Here is a 12,480-nt window from a genome sequence, read left to right as displayed (position 1 = left end):
TTCCGTTAAAACAGTTCAATTTTCTTATTTAAACCCCCATGACTTTGACCAGGATCAAGCAGCCGCTGAAGATGAATGAAAGAAAGAAGTAAATGTCTTGCATGAGCACTGTATACGCAAGTACACGGCCTTTCTTTGTCCAACAAGCTTCAGGAAAGAAGTGTTCAACATCTTTTCCTGCGACTTTTCGGTGCGTTCTGCAGGACCCCGGTCCTCAATTATGAGCTTTAATCAAACACAGGGGTAGAGGAATATTTTGAGGAGTACACCGAAGCAAGTAAAACTGCTAAGGTACAAACTATTTCTTTGCATCTCACAAAATGACACCAGTCACATCGCAGGTCAGAGCTGCGTCGGGTTTATTCCGTCCGACGTGTCTGTGAAATTGTTCCTGCCTCTGGAGCCTCCGACAGTTCACTCCGTCCCTCAGAGCAATGCCCTTAATACTCGGGAGGAGCTGGAGGATGTTGGCCGGCAAAGACGTGAGCCAGCAGTTCGACAAATTGAGCTCCTGCAGTGATTTAAGGCCACGAAAAACCTCTGCACTCAACGTCTTTAGTTTATTGTTCTCCGAAAGGTCAAGCACTTGGAGGTTTTGGAGATCGTGTAAGCTTTGAGGTTTGACGGTGTGTAACTCAGGCATCGAGCTTAGAGAAAGGTGGACGAGATATTTCAATCCAGCGAAGCTCTGTTCATCAATGACCGATATGGGGTTATCGTCCAGGGTGAGGAAGCGTAAAGAGATGTCCCGCAAGCTTGGCACGGAAGTGAGCTCATTTCCCGCTAAATTAAGGCTATGTATGTTGAGCGGTTGTGAAAGTTTATTCCTTATAACGGACATTATCAAGTTATAAGACAGATCCATGTTGAGAGGCCTTCCACAATCCTGAACTCGAAACACATTCAGGTTGATTTCATGAATCCGGTTGTCGCTCAGATCTACCTCGGTGACAGGAAGGCCTGGAAAACCTTCCACAAGGTTCTGGATGGAGTTCCAGCTCAGATCTAGCGTCTCCAGATAGTGCAGTTTGGAGAAAACGCTTCCATTCATGGAAGAGATAAGGTTGTTGCTCAAGTTGAGACTGGACAGGGTGGTGTATCCCGGTCCCGAGAAGACGGCGCCCTCGATAGAACGGATGCCATTCGACGAAAGATCCAACGAAGAAGTTTCTAAAGGGATTGAAACTGGAATTGTATTCGGTCCCAGTCCACTGCAGTCCACTTTCATCAGGCTGAAGCTGTTGAACAGCCCGAAACTCTGCTCCTCACACCGGCACCCGGGATGGCACGTCTTCACTGTGCTGAAAAAGAGAACAAGAAGTGCAGAAATTCTTCCTTCCAGGAGGATGGCCATCGTCCTGTGATGAAACAGGAGATTGCTTTTAAATACTGGCCCTTAAATACTTGAGAACACAGAGCGGCTGAAAGACGGTCAGCCCATTTGTTCACTTTAACGCCTCCGTTTCACACCAGAGTGTAAATGAAAGCACAAAGACAGCTTTTTTGCTAATCACACAGCAAGGACAGTTTCCTGTGCCTCATTGGAGATGCCAAGAAACGACAGGATTACATGCAAATTAAATTGGCGGCGCAGTAGCTTTGTGGCTTTGGATTTTCATATAGCCGAGTGCTGGAGTTTGCATACTCTCACCTTAAAATGATTCAATCTACAAAGCATTTTACTGGAGGTCAGGTCCATGTGAACACATTTAGCAAAATGCAAAACATGGTGTAAAATGTTGTTTTTCTTCACTATTTGGTAGTCTTTGCATCTGTTTCTTTCTTTTCTGAATGATGGTTTTTTTTTCCCTAAACACTGATATTTTTATATCCCATTGTCTCATCCAGGAAACTGAAATGGGAGCTAAGTAAGTGACATCAACTGAGATGGAGTTTGTATGTTCTCCCCGTGCTGCGGGGGTTTCCTCCGGGTACTCCGGTTTCCTCCCCCAGTCCAAAGACATGCATGGTAGGTTGATTGGCATGTCTAAAGTGTCTGTAGTGTATGAATGGGTGTGTGAGTGTGTATGTGATTGTGCCCTGTGATGGATTGGCACCCTGTCCAGGGTGTACCCCGCCTTGTACCCGATGCTCCCTGGGATAGGCTCCAGGTTCCCCGTGACCCTGAAAAGGATAAATCGGTATAGAGGATGGATGGATGGATGGATGGATGGATGGACATCAACAGAGATGCAAACATTTGAGCTTGTTGGAATTCTGTTCTGTAGATAAATCGTAAAATGGAGGTACGTAGAACTTTTTTTTCAGACAGAAACCAAACATTTGGACTCAATTGTATTGGGCCTAATAGAAAGCATTTTGTGTACCAAAGTGCACACCGAATATGTGTACCAAATATGACAAAAGAAAGCAACAACAACAACAACGAAAGCGAGTATAACCTAGTTGTACAAGTGTGCACACCTCTAAACTAATACTTTGTTGAAGCACCTTCTGGTTATATTCCACCACTCAGTCATTTTGGGTAAGAGTCTATCGTGGCATGTCTTGACTTGGCAAGATTTTATCACTCTTTCTGAGAAAAACATTCTAGATCCATCAAATTGTGAGGGCATCTCTTGTGCACAGCCTGCTTCAGGTCATCCCACAGATTTTTAGTTGGATTCAGGTCTGGGCTCTTTCTAGGCCATTCAAAAACTTTGACCTTCTTTTGGTTAAGCCATTAAACCATGAAAAGCTCAGAGAACAGTTTGTTCCTCTGAAATGGACTCCTGGTTGCAAAGTGTTTGAGAACTCATGTTGTAAGTGAGTGACTAATGCCACATACACATGTGAATACATAGTAATAAAGTAATAGGCCTTAAGGAATGAATGAATGAATGAATGAATGAATGAACGAATGAATGAATGAACTCTTGACTCTTAAATTATAATCCATGCCTTGCATTGATTAGATGCTGTGTAAATCGCACGGTTTAAATATTATTTACCATTAGAAGCACCAAATCTGCAAATAATTTCACGTTTGCCTGAAAAACGGCTGTATTGACAGTGAGTTGTTGTTTAAGATAATGTCCACTAGGTGTCACCAGACTTCTCTTCATGACTCTCCAGTTAGCGATTGAAGAGTCGTTTCTAAAAGGAGTCGATTCTCTTAAGGCAAATCTATTCTCAAGCATGACTGAATCGAAGATATTTCTTCTCGAAGTTCCTTATTTTCTCTTTAATTATTTTTATTTTAAAGTGTCGTAATATATCAAGGTTGTTATATGGGTCAATAATGACAATCACGTGTTAAAATGTCATGTGCTATGTTGAAGTACACCGCTTTGTGCTTGTGAATCAAACGATTCAGATTCGCAAAGATCCGATTCACTTGAACAAATACTTCAAAGGAATCGAATCTGTAATGTAAGTAGTAATACTCATACTTAACTCTTATATACATCAAATAGCTTGGAATCTAACATCCGTTTTGGTAATTTAAGTGATTTATCTAATTCCAAAGAACCCTAACATAAAGATATTATTGCTATTTCCTTTTTTTTTTTTAATGAACAAATTAATGCATTACTATCACACTGTTTCCACTCTGTGCATTATAAATCACATATTAAGCCATATTAAAAGTTATAGACGAGGATATAAAACAGTTTTTGTATGTCTTTAGCTGCTTCTTTTATATGCCTCTTTCTGAAACACACATACACATAAGCTACACATAAGTAGTTTCCCAGATTGAAATATTCTGTATATGACATTTTCCCCCCTGCATGTCTGTTGTTTCAGGTTCTCTGTTGTTCTCTGATTGAGGATGCATGACAGGAAATGATGTCAGCTCCCTTATGGGAGCCTATTTTTAGCCTTCGGGTTTGTCCGTAACTTAAATAATGCAGTATAAATCTGGATACTTGTAATGCATGTATATTTTATTAATGACATTTTATATGTGCCTGGAACAATGTAGCTTTTAATAGAGGATAACTAATTGTACTAATCGTGGTTTAGGTTGGGTTATCATTATAAAAAAAAAAAAAAATCAGGACAGGACAGGACAATTTTTCCAGCCCTTCTTAATTGTACCGGTCAAAGGGTAACTTTTCTGTATTTGTTTTGTAGATGTTGAAGTCATTTTTTGATTGCTGTGTTAGAATAAAGTTATGTTTGAAGTTGATGTATCGTGTCGTTCTTGTTTGTGTGATGCATCAGCTAACTGGCATCACACCAGCTTTTCTTTTATATGCAGGAAAGATGTAGATATAAATCAAATAAAAGCGTTTCAGTGGTGCAGATTTTATTGGAGGGGGGGAATTGGAACACACAATTTATCGGAAAACAATTTCATAGCTAGGCCGATCAACAAATTCAGTCAATCACAGGTTTTCTAGTGCAGAGGAGCATTTTCAGTGCGGACTGCAACCAGGCCAGACACGGGGGTGTATCTGAGGGTCGACAGGAATGTACTCTGTGTGCACTTTGTAAAATCCTTCAGATATTACGAGATATTTCACAAACCCAGATCATCTTTCATATATTGTAACTCAGCAAGGCCGTTCAGGCATGTACAAGAAAAGCTAAAACCCTGAGAGAATGCTGTTAAAGGATGTACCTCGGAAATCATGCATAATATTAGCATGTGACCGTGCATCCCTGCGTTTGACAATCTTTATCCTGAAGAAAAATAAGCCTTCCCGCTTTGACAGACATGGAAATGTTGTATAAATAAAGAGTAGATGCAGGAAAAGGCAATAAATCAGATGACATATCGAATGTGTGTGACAATATTGTATTTCTCACACCCTTATCGACTTCCCATTGAGGGAATCCCCTCTGCCATTTTGAGAGCTGATCCACTTCTTTATTAGGTCAAGTGAAGTTTGCTAGCTCTTGAAGACCCGAGGGAGACTCACGGGTAAGTGAGGCGTTACCCAAAAGGCATTGCAGTCTGATGCAATTTCCTTCCCAGAAGGAATGTTTTGGAATGTTTTTGTTTATAAATGTAAAGCAGAATAATCATAACAAGATGTACATCCTGCTAGTTAGCTAGCAAGCTAGGCAATGAGGATGCTAGCTTTAAAAAAAATTCAAATGTAGATAATATAGATGCTAGCTAGCTAATCAACAGGAAAATTTGCACATAATGTGAAGAAAATAAACCACACAGACCTCCAAAGAAATCACTTTGACTACATTGTTTTTGCTACCAAATTCGAGTTTGTGTAAGCTGCAAGTGATGTAGACTCAAGGGGAAGACAACAAGGGCGGTCAAACAATATTGGAAAAGCATCAGAACTGTTTTGATGACGTCATCTTGTCAGACTTGTTTTCAGAATATTCACAAACGTATTTAGTGGAAGGTTTTGCATTTTCTTTGACTGATTTCCTTACATTTTGTAAAACCTCGAATGGAAAGGTTCAATAAAACACACACACTCTAACGCACACTTTCGTCTGAGTCGGATTGCTTTGTCGGAGTACACACTGCTTTGTGTCTAACATGGTGTGTGTTTAGGACAGAACATGCCTCAAACACACTGGTGGTGGTCCACAGATCTTTTGGAATGTCCTCTTGAGGTAACAGTCCTCTGCTGGTTCAGTCAAAAGTTAATGCCACACACATACACACACACGCTCACATTCTCTCACTCTCACACACACAGTCACACACATACACATGCACCCATGCTATCCATATAATTCAATTCAAAGTTGCACTGAAGTCAGTTATAATTCGTCTCTCATCTTCTCGCCTTTGGGCCGGACCAGCCTGCCGATGAAGAGGATGGAGCCTGTGCTCTTATCTTTCACCAGGAAGATGAACGGATGGTCCACGTAGAACAGTTTGGGGTTCTTCACCTTGTCCGTGCCGAAGATGCTGGTGTCTGCAGGGTTGCCAGCAACGTCCCACTCAAAGGCGGAGGCGTGAAAGACGTTGGCCAGGTAAAGGTCTTTCTTTCCTGAGATGTTGGATAAATCAGCCTTGGTTTTATCCACGGCTTCGGTTACACCAAGTTCTCCGAGATATTTCTGCAAAAGATTGTAAGTGTAAAAAAAAAAAAAATCTCAATAATCTCAATATATATCTTTATCTCAATATAAACAACATGGTTTACCAGAGATAGAATCTACACCCATAGAAAAAGGCTTTCTTCAAGGGTTCTTTGGACCTCTATGAAAGGGAAGTCCTCGATCATAGGGTTAGACATTAAACCAAATATAACTGAAGATAGCTGCTTTTTTCTTGTAAAGTACTTATTTCGTAAGCTTTCACTGATGAAAGGGAAATCCTCTATCTTAGGAATATACACAGAACCCTTAAGAGTTCCTAGTGAAGGACAGCCAAAGAACCCTCACTGCTGGAGCAGGTGTGCTGGTGGTTGGAGCTGTTGAGCGCATTCTTACCTGCAAATTGTGGCTGACCTCCATGCTGATCTTCGGCAAAGAGACGGCCACGGCTTTCTGCTCCATCTTAGACTGCCAGATGTCCAGCTGTTTACGCGTCAGCATTTTTTCCAGCCTCTCCAGAGACTCCACATGGTAGGGCATGATGAAGATTACGGATGATTTCTTATGAGCCAGTGGCATCTCCAGGACGAAGAAGCTGTTGGCGGTGTCATCGTAAAAGCCGTAGATACCTTATAGAGAAAGGACAAGATGAGGTGTTTCATTGTGTATGCATTCAGGTACATATATTAACAGGTATGTCTTGGTGGGTTATAGGTTTTACCTGTGCGATGCATCATGGGTACGGACACTGTGTATGAGCGATGGACGAGGAAGGCACGGTTGTCAACCATCTGGTGATGGAATTGTTCATCCCAATGAGCTATTGGGATTGTATGAGATAAGAATTAGTCGAATTCTGCGTTGACATTTGTTAAATCCGATGTAAACAAATACTTACGTTTGTAGAAGATCGCATTGATGATCATGGCGCCATCCGTCTTCTCAACATCTTTGGTGACCTCAGGTAGCTTGCCATCAGTAGACTTGGAAGCCCATTCGTTGATGGCATTGACGGCGCTCTTCTTGTCACGGAAGTTGATCTTGGCGTGCTCGTACTTGTAGTGCTTCTTGCTGTTCTTCACAAAGTCCTCAGAAAAGCTGACCGAGCTGGGGCCGTACAGCCGGTTGGTTATCTTCCAGGTGACATTACGCTCTTTAGGGTTGCTAACCTCGCTCAGAAGCTCAGCCAGGCCCGAGTGGAGATTCTCATCCTTCACTTTATTCCCACTGAGGACTGTCTTCACCTGCGATGCCGTGGAGGCCTTTCCACCAAGAGCCACCAGACCCAGCGAGGAAGCCACCACCACAGGGGAAATCAAGATATTCTCCATGTCTTTCTCTTTGGCCATGTTGTGGTACAGGTCGAAGGCCAGGTTGGCGCTGTTGTCTGCCAGGATGGTTGCATGGCTGCTGAGCTTCTTGTCTGCTCTGACGCCGGCCAACAGGCAGAGGCCCACCAGGAATTTCACCCACATGGTTTTCAAGACGTGATTGTGTTTCCCTGCGGGGGAAACAAACCAGATATACTGTAAACTCTGCTGAAATTTGACTTAAACATTGCTTTATGAAAATCCTTGGTGCAACAACTCCTCAAGTTATACATTACCCAACTGAGTTTCAGTGCATGCCTGAAATTTTCCAAATGTGGCCTGTTTTAGCATTCCAAGTGGACTTGGATTGATGACTCAGCATTTTTGTTGTGTATATGTGAACACAACAAATGAAGTCTGACCCATCAAAATCGACTGCTTTTAGAGGTCTTTAAAGGTGGGATCACTTTTAGGGGTGGTCTGAGTATGGCTTATTTATGGTTCTTTTTGTGGTCCATGGCTTGTCAAAACAAACTGCTCCCAATTTGCTTCACGCTTTGTTTTATAGCTAAAGTATTTAAGGCTATTCATTTTATTTTTCATTCAAGTGAAAAATACTCTAACGGTCCCTAACACAATGAACTGTGTCTTAAGATTAAGTACTCAGAAATGACTTACTGTACAGTATATGATGTGTTTATGTATGTATGTGTTTTGTCTGTATAAACCACTTACATGAGAGTCACACGTAGACCAAGGGCATGAAGAATGGGTTGCGTTTCATGCTTCTGCAACAAAATTCTCTTTTTACATTTCCTTTCCCCCCCAGATTCTTAAACAGTTACGATTTTCTCTTTCCCTCATACCTTCTTAAAGATCTGATGGTCCCATATTTTGCTCAATATACAGCACAAAATGATCGACTAGTTTAACCACCAATCAAAAATCACCAACCTGTCCACTGGATCTTCTTACCTATCTTCCCATTTATGAGGTTGTCCTTTGTTCTTCTTCATGTTTAAATAAGAATAACTTTATTCAGGAAATTCGGACAGGTTTTGGGACACATCACAGAGAAGCTCTCCTTAAGATGTCCAGTGAAATGCCAACAACACGTTTTGCTATATTTAATGGCTCTAATCTTGCTATTCTTTTGGACCACTTTATTTAAAGGGTTGCTGTTTAAGGCCTTAGAGTGGTCTGCTTTGTTATGGTAGTTTTAACAGTTGACCACCATGGCCTGAGCTTAGCAGAGCTCGATTTGAAATACCCATAGTCGTGTAATTACAGGCTTGCTGAGCTCCATCTAGAGAGCCTGAGACGACATCAAGTGAAGATACTTACATAGCTGCCACGTCAGCGCCTATAACTCCAGACAAAACAAGAGCAGATGTACTACAAATTTTTTTTGTTATCTTGTTATCTTTTATCTTTCTAACGGACCCTTTTTCACGCACGCACACACAAACACACACACACACACACACACCAGAGATGAAAGCTCAGCTAACTGGATTGCTGTGATTGCTGAGGGAGCTATGTGCACAGATTTCTCTAAAAGGACTAAAGGACAGGGATTTGTGAGAGTAAGACTGCAATATCAAGATGCAGGACGTCCATATAAGACACATTTATGCACAGATCTGAAAGGATTGATCAGGGTTTGGTGCAGGATAAGTGTACTCCAATCACAGGAAGTTTAGACTGGATTTGAGGATTTGGAGATAACGGAAACACATCCCACTTCTAATTTTCTACAAACTTCCATGATCCCAACTGGTATTGAAATGAACAGTCAATAAGAGTGCTACAATGTATTGTACCCAACATTCTCAGAAACAAACATAGCAAACTCTCTAGCTTTTAGAGTGAGTTTTATAGATTCATCAGCGGTCTACTCAATATCCTGAGTAAAAAAAAAAAAGCTCCAACTCTTTCCAGACCATTTAAGGAAGAACTATTGCACTGCTGTCCTGTTGCATGATCTCTGCTAAATCATTCAGCTCATACGTTTCTCTTACCTTATAGGAGACCGTCGTCGTGCGTGTCGGCCTTCACGGTCGGAAATCTGTCCTGCAATGCGAGGAAACTTCTGGAAAGGGGAGTTGAAATGAGCAGCTGTGATTGCGTTCTCCAGGAGGACAGACACAGAAGCCCTCCGCCCCCATGCTCCAGTTACTGTGGAAAATGAGTTCACTCCTCCAGGTCCTAATGCTGTGGGAACCTGACCGGGACTGCTGCATGGCCTGAATAAACCTCACTTCAGAGCGTTCTGAAATTGGAGTCACAAAAGATTGTGATAGATGTGAGCAGACGTCTGCTGCTATAATCTTATCGGGTAACTTTATGAATTTTTTTTATTTTATTTCTTTTTTTTTGGATAAAATGTCAAGCTGAATAAAAGAGAATAAAAGACAGGCTGGTGAGGGAACATTTTATCTCACGGTGTCTTATATTTAAAGTCGTTATAACGTAAGTGATAACAGAAAGGAACTTATTGTAAATATAAATGGATAAAACGTATAATGGGTCAATCGTCAATTAAAAGAATTGGTTGTGGAAAATTGCTGTGGTGTAAAAGGAATAAAACACTATAAGGCATGCTATTATTGGAAAATGGTGTCTCGTGATTAGCTTAGATTACTTTCCTATAACAACACAGTGTGCCATATTTTATTCCCTGCTCATCGTTCATCATATTATTACTTTTATCTTTAGCATTAGTATTAATAATAATAGGCCATGTCCTAAAGCACAAGGATTGTCTGTATGAATGAAGACTGCTGGACATGTTCTAACGGATGACAAAGTTAAAGGAATGTGTGTGTGTGTGTGTGTGTGTGTGTGTGTTATCTGCTGAACTGGAGGCTTTATCTCCTCCCTCTCGCCTCCTCCTCTTCCTCCTCCTCCCTCCACACTGCCACGTCTGTAGCAGGCCGAGACCAGCCCCAGCCCTCCATCGCAGGGGAATTTGCCTCTAAATTCCTGACCTAACCATGTTTTACTGATTTATATCAGACATCTGACTCTTTTTTTTCTTTTCTTTTTTTTCTGTATGCTTCAAACTTTTTTGTTTCATTACATTGTCAGCAGCAAGCTTCTGTTTGTCAGTGCCTGAGGGCAAAAATTTGATTTCGTAGTTCAGAGAAGAAATGTCATGTATTGCATGAAGGTATTTTTTAGCGAGCAGCAAAAGGTCAGCGTTCACACACAAATCTGTGTCACCACGTGTGAAAACTGCAGCACGTTACACACACAAAGCACCGTTTTGTATAGCGCACGGTCTCCAAGGATCAGTGTGAAACGAAAATGTAGGTGAAGTACAACGTGCTGAAAGTTGGAAAAAGGAGACACACACACACACACACACACATATAAGTGTCATGAGAGAACTTTTAGACACAGGTCCTCTGTTTTTTGTTAGCTAAGTAAACTAATTTAGCTAAGGTTAGTGAGCCGTTTTAATTGTTGGTATATTAAATTAATGAATCGTAATCATATACAAAGAAATGTTACACCCTTCCAAGTCTATGAAATCCCAACTGTTGTAGATTATATCCAGTCAGAATTAATTTCCCACCCATTTAGACTTTATTTAGATCTGCATTCATTCACGACACATTCATTTCTGTTAAATGCCTTTAAAGCAATGGGCCTCATAAAGCTAACCACTGTGCCATTTATTATCATTTCTATAGAAATGTTGTCCTCCATGAACTTATTCGTGAGCCACAGGCTCAAATTTCACATCTATAAATAAGACTAAAGATATGGAAAATGTACCACAGTCCCAGAAAAAAAAATAATAGACAGCCTGTGTTTTTAAAATGACATCTTTACACTGTGCCGTACAAAGAGGACGATTAAGACACACTGTACATGGGGGGGAATAAAGATTCAATTTAGTCTTTAAGTGCACACCTACACGGTGATGAACAAGGTAGGAGATGTGTAATGAAGTGTTAATAAATGAACACAATGTTTAAAAGTTCCAACAAGTGACAGATACCACTTGTATGCCAACATGTCAATGGTTCGAGACGATAAATATTTGTTAGTGTTGATGCTAAATGAGTGTACATCCGGCTGTCCACTAAACACTCACTTCCCAAGTGGGACAGCACACAGCCCTCTTGTAAAAGCTGTGTCATCTTCCACATCATGGATTTACGCTCAAAGGAGGTGTTATATTGACTTCATAATCCTACTTGACTGTAGATTAAGTAGACTTGCATAGTAATTGCTTTATTTCATTAAACAATTTAATAATAATAATAATAATAATAATAATAATAATAATAATAATAATAATAATAATATCTTGAACTTTGTCTGATTTAGAGGGGGGAAATACCAATGAGCCGTTTGACGGTCGAAAGAGTCGACTCTGAACCGACTCACTGTGAACCGAATTCCTGTCGTTAGTTCAGAAGCCGTTATGCTAGCAAAAAATTGTTAGCAGCGGTCCAGTTCTAGCCTCGTTTAATTAGCTTGAATTCATTTTGTATCACATTTATTCATTTAGCAGATGTTTTTTTTATTGTTCTGAAGTGATTATTTTCCTCTGTAGGTGATCAAAACCACTCCTTTAATAAAGAATGACGGTGATACGACCTATAGTGGACATTAGCTAGCATTTATTAGGACATTTGATACGTCTAACGGTCAAAATGATTGTATTTATTCAATACACTCGCAAAGCATATAAAACGTCATCTCTAAATTAATTTGGATCGGAACATACCAATTTCAGCCTGTATTGTAAGACTGTGGCTTAAATTGGTGGCTTGTTGTTCCAGGTTTGGCCACCAGGTGGTGCTAGTTAACAGCAAACTACACTCGAGGCTCTTTTAGTCCACGTACACAGAGTAGATGATGAACTACTTTTATACTGGTTCAATTTTTAGTCATTATTCTGTTCTCCACTTGAAGTATATATTTGATCAATTTGAAATCTTTTGGGTTTTTTCCGCCATATTTTTTATATTCGTTTGTCAGCTTCTCTTTAAAAAAAATCGCAAACAGTCAACGGCGTTACGATATCAGCCACATGAAAGACTAAAGACTAATGCTTGTCACACACACATTCACACGCTACAGACAATTTGGAAATGCCAATCAGCCATACAAAGCATGTCGTTGGACTTGCGAAGGAAACCGGAGTACCCGGAGGAAACCCCTGAGGCACAGGGCGAACCCTCTG

General features: G+C 40.7%; 2 protein-coding genes across 2 annotated transcripts; both read right to left on the bottom strand.

The window, feature by feature from the left end:
* Positions 1-237: 237 nt before the first annotated feature.
* On the bottom strand, positions 238-1,354 carry LOC128619979 (tsukushi-like). The gene has a single exon (XM_053644538.1). It carries the CDS (start codon positions 1,352-1,354, stop codon positions 314-316), a length of 1,041 nt encoding a protein of 346 aa, XP_053500513.1. The 3' UTR covers positions 238-313.
* A 2,518-nt stretch (positions 1,355-3,872) lies between these two features.
* Positions 3,873-9,442, bottom strand: serpinh1a (serpin peptidase inhibitor, clade H (heat shock protein 47), member 1a). The gene is made up of 5 exons (XM_053646027.1): positions 9,299-9,442; positions 6,866-7,468; positions 6,689-6,787; positions 6,364-6,596; positions 3,873-5,988 (listed from the first exon to the last, which is right to left on the bottom strand). The coding sequence occupies exons 2-5, from the start codon at positions 7,440-7,442 to the stop codon at positions 5,686-5,688; spliced, it is 1,212 nt and encodes a 403-aa protein (XP_053502002.1). The 5' UTR covers positions 7,443-7,468; positions 9,299-9,442; the 3' UTR covers positions 3,873-5,685.
* Between the last annotated feature and the right edge of the window lie 3,038 nt (positions 9,443-12,480).

This window comes from Ictalurus furcatus, chromosome 16 (genome assembly GCF_023375685.1).
Source record: "Ictalurus furcatus strain D&B chromosome 16, Billie_1.0, whole genome shotgun sequence".
Taxonomy (NCBI): domain Eukaryota; kingdom Metazoa; phylum Chordata; class Actinopteri; order Siluriformes; family Ictaluridae; genus Ictalurus; species Ictalurus furcatus.
Note: the sequence above shows the minus strand (reverse complement) of the source record. Positions and strands in the feature narration are given on the sequence as shown.

Coding starts and splice junctions, on each gene's coding strand:
- LOC128619979 (XM_053644538.1), bottom strand. CDS start 1,354: ATGGCCATCCTCCTGGAAGGAAGAATTTCTGCACTTCTTGTTCTCTTT.
- serpinh1a (XM_053646027.1), bottom strand. CDS start 7,442: ATGTGGGTGAAATTCCTGGTGGGCCTCTGCCTGTTGGCCGGCGTCAGA. Junction 6,788..6,865: donor CAATGCGATCTTCTACAAAC/GTAAGTATTTGT, acceptor CAATCCCAATAG/CTCATTGGGATGAACAATTC. Junction 5,989..6,363: donor AGGTCAGCCACAATTTGCAG/GTAAGAATGCGC, acceptor AATCTTTTGCAG/AAATATCTCGGAGAACTTGG.